The sequence below is a fragment of the Loxodonta africana genome, chromosome 17 (assembly GCF_030014295.1).
Source record: "Loxodonta africana isolate mLoxAfr1 chromosome 17, mLoxAfr1.hap2, whole genome shotgun sequence".
Taxonomy (NCBI): domain Eukaryota; kingdom Metazoa; phylum Chordata; class Mammalia; order Proboscidea; family Elephantidae; genus Loxodonta; species Loxodonta africana.
This window is the reverse complement of record NC_087358.1, coordinates 74,481,872-74,504,430: the sequence shown is the minus strand read 5'-3', so window position 1 is coordinate 74,504,430 and position 22,559 is coordinate 74,481,872. Positions and strand designations below refer to the sequence as shown.

The window sequence follows — 22,559 nt, the reverse complement described above, 5'->3', positions numbered from 1 at the left end:
TTTGGGTTGTTGCTGTGTCTCCCTATCTGGCTAACTCTTCCTCGTCCTCAGGCCTTTCCTAAGCTTACGATTCAAATCAGAGATCTTCCACAGCACTTTATTGGATGTGTATGCATGTCTATTTATATATGTAATTAAGGCTTTGTTTAATATTTGTCTCCCCCTTTTTTATTGTATTTTGGTGAGAGTTTACAGAGCAGATTAGTTTCTCATTCAACAATTTATGCATAAATTATTTTGTGACATTGGTTGCAATCCCCACATTTTCAGCACTCTCCCCCTTTCCCTTTCCACCCTGGGTTCCCCGGTTCCATTCCTCCAGTTTTCCTGTCCCTTCCTGCCTTCTCATCTTTGTTTTTGGGCAGATATTGCCCATTTGGTCTCCTATTCATGACTGAACTAAGAAGCATGTTCCTGACATGTGTTATTGTTTCATAGTCCTGTCTAATCTTTGGCTGAAAGGTGATGTTTCAACCATAAACTTCATGAGACTGGGAGCTCATCTCTTTGGCTCACATATGATCCTCGGTAAGATCTTCCCACAGACAGGGAACTCCATGAAGACAGTGCCTCCCATAGTAGATGCTCACTGCACACTTGTTTAATCACTGGATGGACTTCTTGTTGTTAGGTGCCATTGAGCCACTTCCGACTCACGCTGATTCTGTGTACAACAGAACAAAACATTGCCTGCTCCTGTGCAATCCTCATGACCATTGTTATGCTTGAGCCCATTGTTGCAGCCACTGCGTCATTCCTTCTCGTTGAGGATCTTCCATTTTTTCAGTGACGCTTTACTTTACCAAGCGTGATGTCCTTCTCCAGGGACTGATCCCTCCAGATAACATGTCCAAATTACATGAGACAAAGTCTCACCATCCTTGCTTCTAAGGAACATTCTGGCTGTACTTCTTACAAGACAGATTTGTTTGTTCTTCTGGTAGTCCATGACATATTCAATATTCTTCTCCAATGCCATAATTCAAAGGCATCAATTCTTCTTTGGTCTTCCTTATTCGTTGTCCAGCTTTTGCATGCATATGAGGCAATTGAAAATACCATGGTTTGAGTCAGGCACACCTTAGTCCTCAAAGTGACATCCTTGCTTTTCAACACTTTTCAAGAGGTCTTTTACAGCAGATTTGCCCAACGTAGTACATAGTCTGATATCTTGACTGCTGCCTACATGGGCATTTATTGTGGATACAAGTAAAATGAAATCCTTGACAACTTCAGTGTTTTCTCCATTTATCATGATGTTTCTTATTGATCCAGTTGTGAGGATTTTTGTTTTCCTTATGTTGAGGTGTAATCCATACTGAAGGCTATAACCTTTGATAATTATCAGTAAGTGCTTCAAGCCCTCTTCACTTTCAGCAAGCAAGGTTGTGTCATATGCATAATGCAGGTTGTTAATGAGTCTTCCTCCAATCCTGATGCCCATTCTTCTTCATATAGTTCAGTTTCTCAGATTATTTGCTCAGTATACAGATTGAATAAGTATGGTGGCAGGATACAACCTTAACCCACACCTTTTCTGATTTTATACCACGCAGTATCCCCTTGTTCTGTTTGAATGTCTACCTCTTGGTCTGTGTACGTGTTCTGCATGAGCACAATTAAGTTTTCAGGAAGTGCAATTTTTTGCAATGTTATCCATAATTTGTTATGATCCACACTGTTGAATGCCTTTGTGTAGTCAATAAAACACAGGTAAACATCTTTCTGGCATTTTCTGCTTTCAGCCAAGATCCCTTTGACATCAACAATGATGTCCCTTGTTCCACATCCTCTTCTGAATCTGTCTTGACCTTTTGGCAGTCCCCTATTGATGTACTGCTGCAACCGTTTTTGAATGATCTTCAGCAAAATTTTATTTTACTTTAATTTTTACTTTACTCTTCCAGTCCATTGGCCAGGTAGCTCTCTTCCAAATTTCTTGGCATAGACACCCTTTGTTGAAACATCTCATTTGGTATGCGGTCAATTCCTGCAGCCTTGTTTTTCTCCGTTCCCTTTGGTGCGTCTTGGACTTCTTCCTTTAGTACCTTTGGTTCTTGATCATATGCTACCTCCTGAAATGGTTGAACGTTGATCAGTTCTTTTTGGTACAGTGACTCCGTGTATTCCTTCCAGCTTCTTTTGATGCTTCCCACATCATTCAGTATTTTCCCTGTAGAATCCTTCAGTATTGCAACTGGAAGCTTGAATTTTTTCTTCAGTTCTTTCAGCTTGAGAAATGCCAAGTGTGTTCTTCCCGTTTGGTTTTCTAACTCCAGATCTTTGCACATTTCTTTATAATACTTTCTCTTCTCGAGCTGCCCTTTGAAATCTTTGTTTAGCTCTTTTACTTCTTCATTTCTTCCATATGCTTTAGGTTGTCTACGTTCAAAAGCTAGTTCCAGAGTCTTTTCTGACATCCATTTTTGTCTTTCATTCTCTTCTGTCTTTTTAATGACCTTTTGCTTTACTTGGAAACCCTGGTGGTGTAGTGGTTAAGTGCTATGTCTACTAACCAAAGGATTGGCAGTTCAAATCTGCCAGGTGCTCCTTGGAAACTCTATGGGCCAGTTCTATTCTGTTCTATATGGTCTCTATGAGTCGGAATCAACTTGACGGCACTGGGTTTGTTTTTTTTGGTTTGCTGGGTTTTTTTTCCTTATGTATGACGTCCTTAATGTCTTCCTGCAACTCATCTGGTCTTTGGTCATTAGTGTTCAACGCATCAAATCTGTTCTTTAGATGGTCTCTAAAGTCAGGTGGGATATACTCAGCGTCATAGCCCTCATGGACTTGTTATAATTTTCTTCAGCTTCAGCTTGCATCCGAGCAATTGATGGTCTATTCCATGGTCTGAACAGCCTGTCCCTGGCCTTTTTGTGACTGATGATATTGAGCTTTTGCATTGTCTCTTTCCACAGATGTAGTTGATTTGATTGCCATGTATTTCATCTGACGAGGTTCACATGTATAGTTGCCATTTATGTTGTTGAAAAACGGCATTTGCAATGAAGAAGTTTTTGGTCTTTCAAAATTCTATCATGCAATCTCCAGTGTTGTTTCTATCACCAAGGCCATATTTTCCAACTACTGGTCTTTCTTTGTTTCCAACTTTCACATTTCGATCACCAGTATTTATCAATGCATCTTGATTGGATGTTTGATCAATTTCAGACTGCAAAAGTTGGTAAAAATCTTCTATTTCTTCATCTTTGGCATCAGTGCTTAGTTTGTAAATTTGAATAATAATCGTTTTAACTGGTCTTTGTAGGTGTATGGACATTATCCTGTCACTGACAGCATTGCCCTTCAGGATAGATCTTGAAATGTTCTTTTTCATGAGGAGCACGATGCCATTCCTATTCAATTTGTCATTCCTGGCATAGTAGATCACATGATTGTCTAATTCAGAATAGCCCATACCAGTTCATTTCAGCTCACTAATGTCTAGGATATCAATCTTTGTGCATTCTATTTCATTTTTAATGACTTCCAATTTTCCTAGATTCATACTTCATGCATTCCACTTCTGATTATTAATGGATATTTGCAGCTATTTCTTCTAAAAAACCTTTGTGAGGTGCTGCATATATACACAAACTTCTCATCAATTTCAAGGCATGACCCTCGCACAAGGGCCACAAACTGACCAATCCCCTGTCGGTAGGCCGTAGACAGTTCATTTGGACTGTAGGCTATATATAGTCCATATTCTCTTCATTTGCGTAGCCTATTGACCAGTCTTTGCAAGATGCGTACCAAGCAAAGGACCAGATAAAAAGTAATCAAACCAAGTTGTCTAGAGCTTACCCAGGAAATGTTGGTCAACCTAGAAAAAAATAACAAACCCTGTGGGGAAGAAAACTAAGGTAAATATAACTCCTCAAGGCTTAGGGGAAAATACCTCTCAAGCTGTTTTTCAGAAGAACCAGAGCAAAAGCCACATAGAGGACTCATGTCACCACAAGACCCAAATTCAAGAAAGGGCTATTAATTCTTCCTGGGGTGTTGGGAAAGACTCACAGCTATTATTTTAAAGGCAGATTTCTAATCTCTTGAAGGAATGTATTAATAATAATAACTAACATTTAATGAACTTTCATTATGTGCAGGCATTGTTCTAAGCATCTGGCATGAATTAGCTCAATCTTTATAACAGTCCTAAGAGAAAGTTTCTATATTATTATCCACATTTTACAAGTGAGGTGATGAGGTACAGAGAGATTAAAATAACTTGCCCAAGTCACAGAACTAAGAAGTAGAAGTGGTGAAATGGGGAGTCTTAGGCTGGGTTCTCTAAAGAAGCAAAGCAAATAAACTGTATAAATGTGTATGTAAAGAGAGATTTGTATCAAGGAAATGGCTTACTTGGTTGTAGTGGCTGGAATGTCCCAAGTCTGTGGATCAGGGTAGAGGCTTCTCCTGATTCACGTACACACAGGGGTTGTCAAACCCAAGATCAGAAGGTCGAAGAGCAGGGCTCTTGTTCACAGCCTGTGAAGATAATGAATCTCAAAATCGGCAGGCAAGACCACAGGTAAGCTGCTAGCTTGAGTCCCAAGAACCAGAGGTCAGATGAACAGGAGCCAGCTGCAGGATCCAGAATGAGCAAAAGCCCCTGAACCTTGCTAGAATGCCTGGTTATATTTGGATGCAGGCTACACGTCCAGGGAAACTCCCTTTCAACAGGTTGGCTACTCACAGCAGATCCCGTCATGGAGGTGATCATATATCAAATCTCAACAGGGAAGTGATCTCATTATACAACTGACAAAACACTGAGTATCATGGCCCAGCCAAGTTGTCACACAGTCTTAACCATCACATGGAGTTAGACTCCAGCTGATCTTACTTCCATACCAAGGATTTTTAACAGTCTATTTTTTTTTTGTACTGCATTTTACTCTGTGTATTCCTTCCATCTTCTTTTGATGCTTCCTGCATCGTTTAATATTTTCCCCATGGAATCCTTCACTATTGCAAATCGAGGCTTGAATTTTTTCTTCAGGTCTTTCAGCTTGAGAAACACCGAGCATGTTTTTCCCTTTTAGTTTTCCATCTCCAGCTCTTTGCACATGTCATTACAATACTTTATTTTGTCTTCTTGAGAGGCCCTTTGAAATCTTCTGTTCAGTTCTTTTACTTCATCAATTCTTCCTTTTGCTTTAGCTGCTTGACGCTCAAGAGCAAGTTTCAGAGTCTCCTCTGACATCCATCTTGGTCTTCTTACATTCCTGTCTTTTCAGTGTCCTTTTGCTTTCTTCATGGATGATGTCCTTGATGTCATTCCACAACTCGTCTGGTCTGCGGTCACTGGTGTTCAATGCGTCAAATCTGTTCTTCAGATGGTCTCTAAATTCAGGTGGGATATACTCAAGGTCATATTTTGGCTCTTGTGGACTTGCTCTTATTTTCTTCAGTTTCAGCTTGAACTTGCATATAAGCAATTGGTGGTCTGTTCCAGAGTCGGCCCCTGGCCTTGTTCTGACTGATGATATTGAGCTTTTCCATTGCCTCATTCCACAGATGTAGTCAATTTGATTTCTGTGTGTTCCATCTGGCGAGGTCCATGTGTATAGACACTGTTTATGTTGGTGAAAGAAGGTATTTGCAATGAAGACGTCGTTGGTCTTGCAAAATTCTATCATTGGATCTCCGGCATTGCTTCTATTCCCAAGGCCATATTTTCCAACTACTGATCCTTCTTCTTAGTTTCCAACTTTTGCATTCCAATTGCCAGTAATTATCAATGCATCTTGATTGCATGTTCGATCAATTTCAGACTGTAGCAGCTGATAAAAATCTTCTGTTTCTTCATCTTTGACCCTAGTGGTTGGTGCGTAAATTTCAATAATGGTCATATTAACTGGTCTTCCTTGTAGGCATATGGATATTATCCTATCACTGACAGCGCTGTACTTCAGAATAGGTCTTGAAATGTTCTTTTTGACAATGAATGCAACACCATTCCTCTACGAGTTGTCATTCCCAGCATAGTAGACTATATGATGGTCCGATTCAAAATGGCCAATACCAGTGCATTACAGCTCACTAATGCCTAGGATATTGATGTTTATGCGTTCCATTTCATTTTTGACGATTTCCAATTTTCCTAGATTCATACTTCGTACATCTAGGTTCTGATTATTAATGGATGTTTGCAGCTGTTTCTTCTCATTTTGAGTCATGCCACATCAGCAAACGAAGGTCCTGAAAGCTTTACCCCATCCACATCATTAAGGTCGACTGTACTTTGAGGAGGCAGCTCTTCCCCAGTCATCTTTTGAGTGCCTTCCAACCTGGGGGGCTCATCTTCCAGCACTGTATCAGACAATGTTCCACTGCTATTCATAAGGTTTTCACTGGCTAATGCTTTCCAGAAGTAGACTGCCGGGTCCTTCTTCCTAGTCTGTCTTAGTCTGGAAGCTGAGCTGAAACCTGTCCTCCATGGGTGACCCTGCTGGTATCTGAATACCAGTGCATAGCTTCCAGCATCACAGCAACACACAAGCCCACACAGTGCGACAAACTGAAGATGGAAGGAATACACACAGCCATTATACCAAAAAGAATTAGTCGATAGTCAACCATTTCAAGAGGTGGCATATGATCAGGAAACAATGGTACTGAAGGAAGAAGTCCAAGCTGCTCTGAAGGCATTGGTGAAAAACAAGCCTCCAGGAATTGATGGAATATCAATTGAAATGTTTCAACAAATAGGTGCAACGCTGGAGGTGCTCACTCGTCTATGCCAAGAAATATGGAAGACACCTTCCTGGCCAACTGACAGGAAGAGATCCATATTTATGCCTATTCCCAAGAAAGGTGATCCAACCAAATGTGGAAATTATAGAACAATATCATTAATATCACAGGCAAGCAAAATTTTGCTGAAGATCATTCAAAAACAGCTGTAGCAGTATATCGACAGGGAACTGCCAGAAGTTCAGCTTGGTGTCAGAAGAGGATATCATTGCTGATGTCAGATGGATCCTGGCTGAAAGCAGAGAATACCAGAAGGATGTTTACCTGTGTTTTACTGACTATTCAAAGGCATTCGACTGTGTGGATCATAATAAATTATGGATAACACTGCAAAGAATGGGAATTCCAGAACACTTAATTGTGCTCATGAGGAACCTTTACAGAGATCAAGAGGCAGTTGTTTGGGCAGAACAAGGGGATACTGATTGGTTTAAAGTCAGGAAAGGTGTGCGTCAGGGTTGTATTTTTTCACCATACCTATTCAATCTGTATCCTGAACAAATAATCCGAGAAGCTGGACTATATGAAGAAGAACGGGGCATCAGGATTGGAGGAAGACTCATTAAGAACCTGCGTTATGCAGATGACACAACTTTGCTTGCTGAAAGTGAAGAGGACTTGAAGCACTTACTAATGAAGATCAAAGACCACAGCCTTCAGTATGGGTTGCACCTCAACATAAAGAAAACAAAAATCCTCACAACTGGACCAATGAGCAACATCATGATGAACGAAGAAAAGATTGAAGTTGTGAAGGATTTCATTTTACTTGGATCCACAATCAACAGCCATGGAAGCAGTAGTCAAGAAATCAAAAGACGCATTGCATTGGGCAAATCTGCTGCAAAGGACCTCTTCGAAGTGTTGAAGAGCAAAGATGTCACCTTGAAGACTAAGGTACACCTGACCCAAGCCATGGTATTTTCAATCACATCATATGCGTGTGAAAGCTGGACAATGAATAAGGAAGACCGAAAAAGAGTTGACGCCTTTGAATTGTGATGTTGGCGAAGAATATTGCATATACCATGGACTGCCAAAAGAACGAACAAACCTGTCTCGGAAGAAGTGTGGCCAGAGTGCTCCTTAGAGGCAAGGATGGCGAGACTGTGTCTTGCATACTTTGGGCATGTTGTCAGGAGGGATCAGTCCCTGGATAAGGGCATCATGCTTGGCAGAGTACAGGGTCAGCTGAAAGAAGGAAGACCCTCAACAAGGTGAATTGACACAGGGGCTGCAACAATGAGCTCAAGCGTTTAACGATTGTAAGAATTGCTCAGGATCGGGCAGTGTTTATTTCTGTTTTGCATAGGGTCTCTGTGAGTCGGAACCTGTTCTATGGCACCTAACTGCATTTTACAGTTATATTCTCCACCCTCTAGAACTTGAAAGACAAATGATTAGTAAATATCTGCAACCCTCCCAGTGCCCAGTGGTGTCTTTTCTTACAGAGAACAACAGCTTGTTTATTGTTATGGAGTACTGTGATGGAGGGGATCTCATGAAAAGGATCCGGAGACAGCGGGGAGTGTTATTTAGTGAAGATCAGGTAAAAACATTTCTAATTTGCTTTTTAATTTATAAGGAGAGGGGGTTTAAATTTATAATGCCATAAATAGTAGAGTGCATTTATATGAATCCATAAGATAGTGGATCAATATTCTTGGTAGATTTAGTCCAGAACATGTTTGAAATTGAACTTAAGTGGAATCTCTTTTTGAGAGTGCAGTTTTCTTGAGAAAAAATTGCTTCGTTTTTGACAATCTCATTTAGGATGCCTCTGTGAGAAATCTTCCTGGTTAAAAACAAAATGAAATTGTGATGCTCCTTAACCATTTTAAATGTGACGTATTTATAGCTTCACTCTTTTTCCTTTTTCCATTTGGTACTCTGCTTGAAAATAGCTATACCACTCTGTTAGGAAGAATGACGCTGTTCTTAGCAATGCCTATTTAGTTACATTGGTTATTAAGAGAGGGAGCGAAAAGGTGAAGAATAGTGGCCTTAATTCACATTTTCTTTCTACACAAACCCCTTCCTCTATACTCTAAGCCTCTTTGGAGCCCTCTTGGGAGTTGTATCCATGAAAGAGACAGGTATAGGTGCGGAGAGAACTTGGAATCAGGTCCTGTGTGACTGATGCGTAAGGCCATCACCTCGAGCAGTGCAGGGGAATGGCCCACGATCTTTCTGTAGGCCATTTGTTTCTTTGTTCTAGTTTAGCATTTAAGAGCATTGTGCCCGTATAATTTCCTCCAAGGGTTAAACTTAAGTCTTTTGAATGTATGAATGATTAAAGAATCGATATTTCTAACCTCTGTAAATTTAATCAAGCATTCTTCCTATACTTATTTACATTATATATTAAATTCCATATTTATGGAACCCTCCTTTCTTCCTATCTATGAATTACTTTATTAATAAAAATGATTTTCAGTATAAAATTTTGAATAATGTTTCCCTTCATTGAGAAAAAAATAAGATTAGAACTGAATCTTAATATCTGGATGATAGCTTTTTTTTTTCCCTTTATGTAATCTGGCTGACAAACAACCAATGAAATTTTAGAAGAGTTTCCAAAAAAACTCTTTGCCTTCGAGTTGATTCTAACTCATAGTGACCCTACAGGACACAGTAGAACTGTCCCACAGTATTTCTAAGGCTGTAATCTTTATGGGGAAACCCTGGTAGCTATGGCTGCTAATCAAAAGGTCGGCAGTTTGAATCCACCAGGCACTCCTGGGAAACTCTATAGGGCAGTTCTGCCCTGTTGTATAGGTTGCTATGAGTGGGAATTGACGTGATGGCAATGGGTTTGGTTTTCTGGGGAATCTTTATGGAAGCAGGCTGCCACACCTTTTCCTGAGGAGCAGCTGGCAGGTTTGAACCACTGGTCTATTGGTTAGCAGTGTAGTACTTAACCGGTGTGCCACCCGTCTCCTTTAGATTAGTTTAAATAAATCTTTGTAGGCATAGAACACATTTTAATGAAGGGGCTCATAGCCAGCTAAGACATAATAAAATTGTGAATAAGAAATAAAAATAGGCTTTTAAAGTAAAATAACTTTTGTTATTAAATTGTATAGGTATATTGATATTTCACAATGTTTTAATAACTTCACAGATTCTCTCCCTCTGCCTCTCTGGCTCTTGTCCTGGGCACCCTACTTCCACTGAGTAGGAAAAACACATGGCACTAGGATTACCAGGAGACAGAGTTGTTTGTCTAGGACTACTGAGAGTAACCCAGTATTAAATCAGAAAAAAAAAAAAAAAAATCAAGAACTTCCTTCCTCTCTCTTTTGCTCCTATTTACCTTTTTCTGTATCTGGAGTTCCCTTCAATTACAAGGATTGCCCTTCTGCACCTTGATTTTTCTAGCTGTAAAAGGAACGTTATATGATAAGGTACTATCTCTGTTAGTGCCATTCCCTTAGACACACACATGTAAAATATTTCTCTGCTTTTGCGTGTTATCATAAAGAAGTCTCACTGAACTTGCGAGTACCAGACTGTGTGAACAGTTTTATTTTCTTTTCCCTCTACAGATTCTGGGTTGGTTTGTACAGATTTCTCTAGGACTGAAACATCTCCATGACAGGAAGATCTTACACAGAGACATAAAAACACAGGTAACAGCTCAGACAGGAGACCAAGAAAAAACTGATGTTCTGTTTTCTTGAAACATCTCAAACAGCATAGCATTTTTTCCATTTGTAGAACATTTTTCTTAGCAAGAATGGAATGGTTGCAAAGCTTGGAGACTTTGGCATAGCAAGAGTCCTGAACAAGTGAGTACTTTTTTTTTTTTTTTAATTTTTATTATGCTTAAGTGAAAGTTTACAAATGAAGTCAGCCTCTCACACAAAAACTTACATACACCTTGCTGTATACCCACAATTGCTCTCCCCCAATGAAACAGTGCGCCCCCTCCTTCCTCTCTTTCTTTTCGTGTCCATTTCGCCAGCTTTTAACCCCCTCTACCCTCTCATCTTCCCTCCAGGGAGGAGATGCCAACATAGTCTCAAGTGTCCACCTGATCCAAGAAGCTCACTCCTTACCAGTATCCCTCCCCAGCCCATTGTCCAGTCCAATCCATGTCTGAAGAGTTGGCTTTGGGAACGTTTCCTGTCCTGGGCCAACAGAAGGTCTGGGGGCCATGACCACCGGGGTCCTTCTAGTCTCAGTCAGACCATTAAGTCTGGTCTTTTTATGAGAATTTGGGGTCTGCATCCCACTGCATTCCTGCTCCCTCAGGGGTTCTCTGTTGTGTTCCCTGTCAGGGCAGTCATCAGTTGTAGCCTGGCACCATCTACCTCTTCTGGTCTCAGGCTGATGTAGTCTCTGGATCATGTGGCCCTTTCTATCTCTTGGGCTTGTAATTGCCTTGTGTCCTTTGTGCTCTTCATCCTCCTTTGATCCAGGTGGGTTGAGACCAAATGATGCACCTTAGATGGCCTCTTCCTAACGTTTAAGACCCCAGACGACTCTCTCCAAGGTGGGATGGAGAATGTTTTCTTCATAGATTTTATAATGCCAATTGACTTAGATGTCCCCTGAAACCATGGTCCCCAAACTCCTGCCCCTGCTAGGCTGTACTTCGAAGCATTCAGTTTATTCAGGAAATTTCTTTGCTTTTGGTTTAGTCCAATTGTGCTGACCTCGCCTGTATTGCGAGTTGCCTGTCCCATCACCTGAAGTAGTTCTTATCTACTATCTAATTAGTGAATACACCTCTCCTTCCCTCCCTCTGCCCTCTCGTAACCATCAAAGAATATTTTCTTCTCTGTCTAAACTATTTCTTGAGTTCTTATAATAGTGGCCTTATACAGTATTTGTCCTTTTGCAACTAATTTCATTCAGCATAATGCCTTCCAGGTTCCTCCATGTTATGAAATGTTTCACAGATTCCTCACTGTTCTTTATTGATGCGTAGTATTCCATTGTGTGAATATACCATAATTTATTTATCCATTCACCTGTTGATGGGCACCTTGGCTGCTTCCATGTTTTTGCTATTGTAAACAGTGCTGCAGTGAACATGGCTGTGCATATATCTGTTCGTGTAAAGGCTCTTATTTCTCTAGGATATATTCCAAGGAGTGGGATTGCTGGATCGTATGGTAGTTCTATTTCTAGCTTTTTAAGGAAGCGCCAAATCGATTTCCAAAGCGGTTGTACCATTTTAATTGCCACCAGCAGTGTATAAGTGTTTTAGTCTCTCCATATAACCTCTCCAACATTTATTGTTTTGTGTTTTTTGGATTATTGCCAGCCTTGTTGGAGTGAGATGAAATCTCATTGTAGTTTTGATTTGCATTTCTCTAATGGCTAATGATCGTGAACATTTCCTCACATATCTGTTAGCTACCTAAATGTACAAGTGAGTACTTTTAAAAATCATTTTTCTTCCTGCTCAAAGTAGCCAACGTGCGTTTTTAGGAAACATGAATTGTGGTTGTTGTTGTAACGTGCCATCGAGTCGGTTCCGACTCATAGCGACCCTATGCACAACAGAACGAAACACTGCCGGGTTCTGTGCCATCTTCACAATCGTTGTTATACTTGAGCCCATTGTTGCAGCCACCCTGTCGATCCACCTCGTTGGGGGTCTTCCTCTGTTCCGCTGACCCTGTACTTTGCCAAGCATGACTTCTTTCTCCAGAGACTGATCCCTCCTGACAACATGTCCACAGTATGCAAGACGCAGTCTGGCAATCCTTGCTTCTAAGGAGCATTCTGGCCACACTTCTCCCAAAACAGATTTATTCGTTCTTCTGGCAGTCCCTGGTATATTCAATATTCTTCGCCAACCCTACAATTCAAAGGCGTTAATTCTTCTTTGGTCTTCCTTATTCATTGTCCAGCTTTCACATGCATATGATGTGATTGAAAATACCATGGCTTGGGTCAGGTGCACCTTAGTCTTCAAGGTGACATCTTTGCTCTTTAACACTTCGAAGAGGTCCTTTGCAGCAGATTTGCCCAATGCAGTGCATCTTTTGATTTCTTGACTGCTGCTTCCATGGCTGTTGATTGTGGATCCAAGTAAAATGAAATCCTTCACAACTTCAATCTTTTCTTCGTTCATCATGATGTTGTTCAGTGGTCCAGTTGTGAGGATTTTTGTTTTCTTTATGTTGAGGTGCAACCCATACTGAAGTCTGTGGTCTTTGATCTTCATTAGTAAGTGCTTCAAGTCCTCTTCACTTTCAGCAAGCAAAGTTGTGTCATCTGCATAACGCAGGTTCTTAATGAGTCTTCCTCCAATCCTGATGCCCCGTTCTTCTTTCATATAGTCCAGCTTCTCGGATTATTTGTTCAGGATACAGATTGAATAGGTATGGTGAAAAAATACAACCCTGACGCACACCTTCCCTGACTTTAAACCAATCAGTATCCCCTTGTTCTGTCCCAACAACTGCCTCTTGATCTCTGTAAAGGTTCCTCATGAGCACAATTAAGTGTTCTGGAATTCCCATTCTTTGCAGTGTTATCCATAACTTGTTATGATCTGCGCAGTCGAATGCCTTTGCATAGTCAGTAAAACACAGGTAAACATCCTTCTGGCATTCTCTGCTTTCAGCCAGGATCCATCTGACATCAGCAGTGATATCCCTGGTTCCACGTCCTCTTCTGAAACCAGCCCAAATTTCTGGCAGTTCCCTGTCGATACACTGCTGCAGCCATTTTTGAATGATCTTCAGCAAAATTTTGCTTGCGTGTGGCATTAGTGATATTGTTCTGTAATTTCCACATTCGGTTGGATCACCTTTCTTGGGAATAGGCATAAATATGGATCTCTTCCTGTCAGTTGGCCAGGAAGCTGTCTTCCATATTTCTTGGCATAGATGAGTGAGCACTTCCAGCGCTGCATCTGTTTGTTGAAACATCTCAATTGATATTCCATCAGTTCCTGGAGGCTTGTTTTTCACCAATGCCTTCAGAGCAGCTTGGACTTCTTCCTTCAGTACCATTGTTTCCTGATCATATGCTACCTCTTGAAATGGTTGAACATCGACTAATTCTTTTTGATATAATGACTCTGTGTATTCCTTCCATCTTCTTTCGATGCTTCCTGCGTTGTTTAACATTTTCCCCATAGAATCCTTCACTATTGCAACTTGAGGCTTGATTTTTTTCTTCAGTTCTTTCAGCTTGAGAAACGCTGAGCGTGTTCTCCCCTTTTGGTTTTCCATCTCCAGCTCTTTGCACATGTCATTATAATACTTTGCTTTGCCGTCTCCAGCCACTCTTTGAAATTTTTTGTTCAGTTCTTTTACTTCATCAATTCTTCCTTTTGCTTTAGCTGCTTGACGCTCAAGAGCAAGTTTCAGAGTCTCCTCTGACATCCATCTTGGTCTTTTTTTCTTTCCTGTCTTTTCAATGACCTCTTGCCTTCTTCATGCATGATGTCCTTGATGTCATTCCACAACTCATCTGATCTTCGGTCACTAGTGTTCAATGCATCAAATCTATTCTTCAGATGGTCTCTAAATTCAGATGGGATATACTCAAGGTCATATTTTGGCTCTTGTGGACTTGCTCTTATTTTCTTCAGTTTCAGCTTGAACTTGCATATGAGGAATTGATGGTCTATTCCAGAGTCGGCCCCTGGTCTTGTTCTGACTGATGATATTGAGCTTTTACATCATCTCTTTCCACAGATGTAGTCAATTTGATTTCTGGGTATTCCATCTGGCGAGGTCCATGTGTATAGTTGCTGTTTATGTTGGTGAAAGAAGGTATTTGCAATGAACAAGTCGTTGTTCTTGCAAAATTCTATCATTCGATCTCCGGCATTGTTTCTATCCCCAAGGCCATATTTTCCAACTACTGATCCTTCTTCTTTGTTTCCAACTTTTGTATTAAAATCACCAGTAATTATCAATGCACCTTGATTGCATGTTCGATCAATTTCAGACTGTAGCAGCTGATAAAAATCTTCTGTTTCTTCATCTTTGGCCCTAGAGGTTGGTGTGTATATTTCAATAATAGTCGTATTAAGTGGTCTTCCTTGTATGCATATGGACATTATCCTATCATTGACAGCATTGTATTTCAGGGTAGATCTTGAAACGTTCTTTTTGACGATGAATGCAACACCTTTCCTCTTCAGTTCTCATTCCCAGCATAGTAGACTATATGATGGTACGATTCAAAATGGCCAGTACCAGTCCATTACAGCTCACTAATGCCTAGGATATCGATCTTTATGCGTTCCATTTCATTTTTGATGATTTCTAAGTTACCTAGATTCATACTTCGTACATCCAGGTTCCAATTATTAATGGATGTTTTCAGGTGTTTCTTCTCATTTTGAGTTGTGCCACATCAGCAAATGAAGGTCCTGAAAGCTTTACTCCATCCATGTCATTAAGGTCAACTGTACTTTGAGGAGGCAGCTCTTCCCCAGTCATCTTTTGAGTGCCTTCCAATCTGGGGGGCTCATCTTCCAGCACTATGTTAGACAATGTTCCACTGCTATTCATAAGGTTTTCACTGGCTAATGCCTTCCAGAAGTAGACTGCCGGGTCCTTCTTCCTAGTCTGTCTTAGTCTGGAAGGTGAGCTGAAACCTGTCCTCCATGGGTGACCCTGCTGGCATGTGAATACTGGTGGCACAGCTTCCAGCATCACAGCCTCACACAAGCCCGCACAGTACGACAAACTCACAGACACATGGGAGAATCATGAATTAAGAAGATATTAAAAATGTGGTTGTCTATATAATTTTTGGTAACTATTTATATTCCAGCTGCAATTGAGTTCATTCTGACTGATGGTGACCCCATGTGTGTCAGAGTATAACTGTGCTCCATAGGGTTTTCAGTGACTGATTTTTTGGAAGTAGGTCACTTGACCTTTCTTTCAAAGTGCCTCTGATTGGACTTGAACCTTCAACCCTTCAATTAGCAGCCAAATGTGTTAACTGCACCACCAGGGACTCCAGCTATTTATATAAATGCATTAAATTATTCAAGTGGTAGTTAGAGATTAAAATTGCCAAGATAAATTGTGGCATGGAAGGTTGGTGACAATGTCATGTAGTGTGTACTGTAAGTTTATCAAATACGTGATGTGACTGATATGCAAAAAACTGGTGAGAATTCAGTGGAACGGGCAGGTTCAGACATTCGGCTAGGGGGGAGTGGGAATTGGTGCAACGGTTCAGGAAGACAATTTGGTGGTGATATTATCTAAAGAGATTGTTAAAGGTTCTGCTTCTTGGAATTTGTTCTAAGGGAATAATTTGAAATTTGGAATCATATGAATCTCTAACAACTGGGAGATGGTTAAATATAATTTTTGGAACAGCTATGTACCCATTATACAGTTACAAACATTTATGATTTTGAAGATTTCTTGATGTTGTGAGAAAATGCTTTATGATAGGTTTAATGAAAAATTTGGAATTCTGAATTTTAAATGCAGTATTATCACAGCTATGTGAAAAATATGCATAGAAAAAATTCAGCAAGGAAATAAATCAGAATTTTAACAGTAGTTATTCTCAGGTGATAAGATTATGGGTGCTTTTTTTCTTTCTTGTTATTCACTTTTATATTTTCCAAATTTTAAATAATGAGATTGGATTACTTTGACAATTTGAAAGGGGGAAATCTTTCTACCTCTGAGAGTTTTTTTGTTAACATTAAAATTTTACCTCTCTGTGGAGTCTTTAAGCCATAAAAAAATATATTTTTTAATGTGTGGATTTTGGGGGATGAATTATGAGCTTAAAACATCAACTAATGTATTACTATGTTGCTAAGTATGCACTGTTTTCCTTTATTTTCATCTGTGTGCTCATCGCATTCTGTGTTACCTATTGTTCACGTTTTTCCTTACATTTCTATATTTTAAACATGTTTGTTACTCCAATAATAAATCACAGTATTTTATTATTCATATATTTTACTAGTTCCATGGAACTTGCTCAAACTTGTGTTGGAACGCCTTATTATCTGTCCCCAGAGATCTGTCAGAACAAACCCTACAACAATAAAACGTGAGTTGCTGACTGTTGGTTTGAAGGTGCTAGGAAAATCTGATGGATGATATTGAGTTAAAGTGCTAGAAACTGAAGTTATTACCCCTTCTGTCTTCTTTATGGTGCTTTTGTAATTTCATTTTCTTCACGTCTGAAATGTGAATCACAGTGACTGTCTCTGACCACTGGGTGTGCCCTGATGCTGTGGACTTTAGAAAAAACCCATTTCTCTTCACTTAAAGATACGTGTGAAGGAAACAGCATTGTTTTGTTTACTGATACTGCTTTTTAAAAATTTGAATCAACATTGAAATATTGGAAGATTTAAAAAACATACAGATTTGGTGCTTCTGAAAATTGGAAGATCTTGGCAATCATCAGCTGGGCCACTGCCCCCTTCGCTTCAGAAAACCATTTTCTGGTTCACCTCAGCACTCACTGAGTGGTATAAACTAGTCACTACGGAGTTTACTGTGACGTACAGCGACCGCATGTATGTCAGACTAGAAGTGTACTCCAGAGAGTTTTCAATGGCTGATTTTTCAGAAGTAGTTTGCCAATCCTTTCTTCCAAGGCACCTCTGAGTGGACTTGAACCTCCAACCTTTCAGTTAGCAGTTGTGTGTTAACCATTTGCACTGCACAATAACTCCACAGGGTAATTAATATAAGGTATGCAAATGTTTGGACCCAGTCCCAGTCACTGGCCTAACCCTGTAGGCTTGTGAATACACCACCCTGGATAGAGAGGATAGAATAGAGAATAAACCAAAAAAGAATAGAGAATAGAGGAGGAATTTGGGGCCCAGGTAGAGCAGACATTCTATGCGATAGGAAATGGTCACTGAGTTTCTAAAACTAAAATGTGTGATGTTCAGCTGGTGACTGTTCTCTGCCTGTTCTGTGATCACCCTCCATGGTCTCTAAACCTTTAGGGTAAGCCAGCTTCCTCTCTCCTTCTCTCTCTCACATATGCGGAAGTGTGGCTTCGCTTTACTGGATCCTCCTTGTTTTCGCCATTTGACTGCCTCTTTGACTTTTCGTTATATTTTCTTTGGTCTTGTAGATTTAACTATACTTTTTGTCCTATAAAATAACTCCTTATTAAACTAATTGCATATAAGTATTTCTGAATACCAAGTCTGTAAAGAGCAAGGCTTGAGTCATATATTGTAAGTACATTTTTCAAATGTTTATTGAATATCACACATGTATTCATCACTTAATATAACTTGGCTCTTCGAGAGCTTGAGTGGAATATACCTTTCTAAACTAACCGGTTTACATCTTGAGTCAAAACAAATCCATCTTTTGAGTTCTGTCTCCCTCCTCCAAATTGCTCAAAATTCTGTACATTCACACATTTTCTTTGAGCACATTAAGTTGAAGTAAATACTGAGCCATCAGATTGTAGCAAAAGTTTGTATTCATTTTCACTGCTAGAATTCTGACGAACTACAAATGGTTTTTATTGTACCTCTTATCTTAGTGATAATAAGAATTGGTAATGTATCTGAGAGCATTTGTAAAAACTGATCAACCTATGTAAAATTATAAAGTGACACAATGCAATGCACTGTGAGGATAAAAACTTTTATTGAGATTTGTGGATATTCTTGGCGTTTAACCTCTTCTCTTCTCCAGGGATATTTGGTCTCTTGGCTGTGTCTTATATGAGCTCTGCACACTCAAGCATCCTGTAAGTATGTTAATTGTTAGATTAATCTTAAATTATTAAAATCATATCAATGAAATTAATTCCTGGGAGAAAAGGTTAAGGTTTGGCTTTGTTAGATTGTTAACAATTATTTGGACAAGCTATTAAAACGGAATTATACAGCTGTATGTACTGCCACATGAAGATGTACAAACTATATTACAAAATAAAATAAGCTGAAGAATAAAATGTGTAGTATATTTCCATTAAAAATAAATTGTGTGTGTTAATTGTACATGTAAAAATGGCTGAAGTGGCAAATGTTTGTTATATTTGGAAACGCTGGTGGTGTAGTGGTTAAGTGCTACGGCTCTTAACCAAAACGTCGGCAGTTTGAATCCACCAGGCGCTCCTTGGAAACTCTATGGGGCAGTTCTACTCTGTCCTATAGTTTCGCTATGAGTCCGAATCGACGGCAATGTGTTTGGATTTTTTTGTTGTTGTTGTTATATTCATTTTACCACAATAAAAAATAAACTGCTTGTGAATACATATATACATAATCCATATATATATATTAAGAGAAACCAAACCTGTTGCCATCAAGTTGATTCTGACTCATAGCGATCATATATATATGTATATATGTGTGTGTGTATATACATTTTATATATATATATATACACACATGCTGCTGTTTTGTTGAGGATTTTTGCATCTTTATTCATAAAGGATATTGTTCTGTAATTTTCTTCTCTAGTGATGTCTTTGGTGTTGGTATCAGGATAATACTGGCCTCATAGAATGATTTAGGAGGTTTTTCCTCTCGTGTTTTTTGAAAGCATTTGTGAAGGATTGGCATTAATTCTTCTTTTTGATATAATTCACCAGTGAAGCTGTCTGGTCCTGGGATTTTCAGGTTCAGTAGTTTGAGTCTTTAAAGGAATATGTTCCTTTCTGTACGTTATCTAATTTGTTGGCGTATAATTGTTCATAGTGTTCTCTTACAATCTTTTATTTCTGTAAGGCCAGTAGTGATCTTTTATTCCTGATTTTAGTAATTTGTGTCTTTTCTTTTTTTCTTGCTTAGTCTAGGTAAGGTTTGCCAATTTTGTAGAGCCTTTGAAATAACTAACTTTTGATTTCATTGATTTTCTCTATTGTTTTTCTGTTCTCTATTTCATTAATTTCTACTCTGATCTCTTTATTTTTTTATTTTTTATTTGCTTGCTTTGGGTTTAGTTCGCTTTTCTTTTGCTAGTTTCTAAGGTGGAAGTTTAGGCTACTGGTTAGAGATCATTCTTTTTTGATTTAGGCATTTCAGCCAAAAATTCCCTCGAATGCTGCCTTAGTTGTATTCCTTAACTTGTGGTATGTAGTATTCTTGTTTCCATTCACCTTAATGTGTCTTCTAATTTCCCCTGTGGCTTTCTTCTCTGACCCATTGGTTATTTAGAAGTGTGCTCTCTAACTTTCAGTTATTTGTGAATTTCTCAAATTCCTTTTGTTATTCATTTCTAATTTCACTCCACTGTGGTCAGAGAACATGTTCTGTGTGATTTTAAAACCCAGTGCCCTCGAATCGTTCCGACTCATAGTGATTTAAGTCCTCCTTTTAAATTTACTGACTTATTGGTGATCTCACTTATATGCACTTAAGAAAAATGTGTATTCTACTGATTTTGAGTAGAATGTTCTATAGATGTCTCTTAGGTCTATTTGGTTTACAGGATTATTCATATCTTCTATTTCCTTGCTGATCTTCTGCCTGTTTGTTCTATCCATTATTGAAAGTAGGCTATCGATGTCTCCAACTATTATTATTAGTTTATTTCTTCCTTCAGTTCTGCTGGTTTTTGATTAATGTATTTTTGGGTTCTGGTGTTACAGTCATATGTTTTTATAATTGTTGTATCTTCTCAATGGATTGATCCTTTTATCAGTATAAACGTCTCTCTGTCTCTAGCAACAATTTTTCTCTTAAAGACTAGTTTTCTGATATTAGTGTAGCCATTGCAACTCTTTTTTGGTTACTGGTTGCATGATGGATTCTTATCCATCCTTTATTTTCAACCTGTTTATGTCTTTGAATCTGAATGGTGTCTTTTGTAGTCAGCACATAGATGGATTATTCTGCCAATCTCTGCCTTCTGATTTATATTTAATGTAATTACTGATAGGGTAGGGTTTATGTATGCCATTTTATTATTTCTTTTCTGTATGTCTTGTGTCTTTTTTGGTTATCTGTTTCTCCGTTACTGCCTTCTTTGGCATTAGATATTTTCTAGTGTATCGTTTTAATTTCCTTGTCCTTTCTTTTATTTTTACTAAGTTATTTTCTTAGGGGATGCCCTGGGGATTACCATTTACATCTTAAACTATGACAATTTAGTTCCATTTAATACCAACTTAATGTCAATAGTTCACAGAAACTTTGATCCTATATGGCTCTAGCTCTATTCCCTCCCTACTACTTGTGCTATTATTATAGTAAAATTACATCTTCAAGCATTGTATGCCAGTCAACACTGCTTTGTAATTATTGATTTATGTAGTTGTCATCTAAATCATGCAAAAAAATTTACAAACACGATTACATCTTTACTCTCTTTTATAATTACCTATGTACTTTTTTTTTATGTACTTTTTTATGTAGTTACTTTTACTAGTGCTGTTTATTTCTGCACTTGGATTTGAGTTATATTTTAGCTTGAAGGACTCCTTTAGTATTTTTTATAGGGCAGCTCTGCTAGTGATGAATTCTCTCAGTTTTTGTTACTAAAAAGCAAACAAACAAGCCAGAGGAGCCGTGGTGGCACAATGGTTAAGCACTTGGCTGCTAACCAAAATGTTGGTGGTTCAAATCCACCCACTTGTTCCTTGGGAGAAAGACCTAGCAATTTGCTTCCGTAAAGCTTGCAGCCAAGAAAACCCCATGGGCAGTTCTACTATGTCGCATGGGATCATTATGAGTCAGAATCGACTCAAAGGCACCCAACAACATCAACAACATTGCTTTGTTCATTTTAGAAGAATTCCTGTTCTGTGGGTCATTGCAAAAAGAAAACAAACAAATCAGTTGCTGTCGAGTTGATTCTGACCCCATGTGTTACGGAGTAGAACTGTGTTCCATAGGGTTTTCAAAGGCAGTGATCTTTTGGATGTAAATCACCAGGCCTTTCTTCTGAGGAACGTCTGGGTAGATTTGAACTGCCAGCGCTTAACAGTTTGCTAGTGAGGGGACTCCTTTTGTTAATGTAGGAATGTCTTGATTTTTTCTTCATTTTTGAAGGATACTTTTTCTAGATTCCACATCTAGAAAAAAAAAAACAACCCAGAACCCAGTGCCCTCGAGTCGATTCCGACTCATAACGACTGTATAGGACGGTGTAGAACTGCCCCATAGAGTTTCCAAGGAGTGCCTGGCGAATTCGAACTGCCGACCCTTTGGTTAGCAGCTGTAGCACTTAACCACTACGCCAGGGTTCTGGGTTTTTTTTTTCTAGATGTGGAATTATTGGTGAACAGTCTTTCAGCACTTTGGAAGGTTCTTCTAGCACTGCATTCTAGTTTCCATGGATTCTGATGAGAAATCAGCTGTTAATCTTTTTTTTTTTTTAAGCTCAGTTATTTTAATTTATTTTAAATGTACTTTATATGAAGTTTTACAGAGAAAACTAGTTTCTCATTAAGCAATTAATACACATACTGTTTTGTGACAGTGGTTGCCAATCCCACGACATGTTAACACTCTCCCTTTCTCGACCTTGGGTTCCCTATTACCAGCTTTCCTGTCCCCTCCTGCCTTCTAGTCCTTGTCCCTAGGCTGATGTGCCCCTTTAGTCTTCTATTGTCTTATGGGCTGAACCTAAGGAGTGACTTCATTACTGAGCTATAAGGGTGTCTGGGGGGCCGTACTCTTGGGGTTTGTCCAGCCTCCAGACCATTAAGTCTGGTCTTTTTCCTTTTTTGTGAGTTAGAATTCTGTTCTATGTTTTTCTCCAGCCTTGCCCGGGACCCTCTGTTGTGATCCCTGTCAGAGCAGTTGGTGGTGGTAGCAAGGCACCATCTGGTTGTGCTGGACTCAGTCTGGTGGAGGCTGTGGTAGTTGTGGTCCATCAGTCCTTTGGACTAGTCATTTCCTT

At 39.2% G+C, this 22,559-nt stretch overlaps 1 protein-coding gene across 1 annotated transcript in view; it reads left to right on the top strand.

Annotated features, from left to right (window-relative positions):
* Window positions 1-22,559, top strand: part of NEK5 (NIMA related kinase 5) — a 164,092-nt gene that overhangs the window by 21,342 nt on the left and 120,191 nt on the right. Inside the window, exons 3-7 of the mRNA XM_003412576.3 lie at window positions 8,217-8,314; window positions 10,314-10,397; window positions 10,486-10,556; window positions 16,690-16,776; window positions 18,402-18,456. Of these exons, the coding sequence (XP_003412624.2) occupies window positions 8,217-8,314; window positions 10,314-10,397; window positions 10,486-10,556; window positions 16,690-16,776; window positions 18,402-18,456 (395 nt within the window). The remainder of the gene's footprint in view (window positions 1-8,216; window positions 8,315-10,313; window positions 10,398-10,485; window positions 10,557-16,689; window positions 16,777-18,401; window positions 18,457-22,559) is intronic.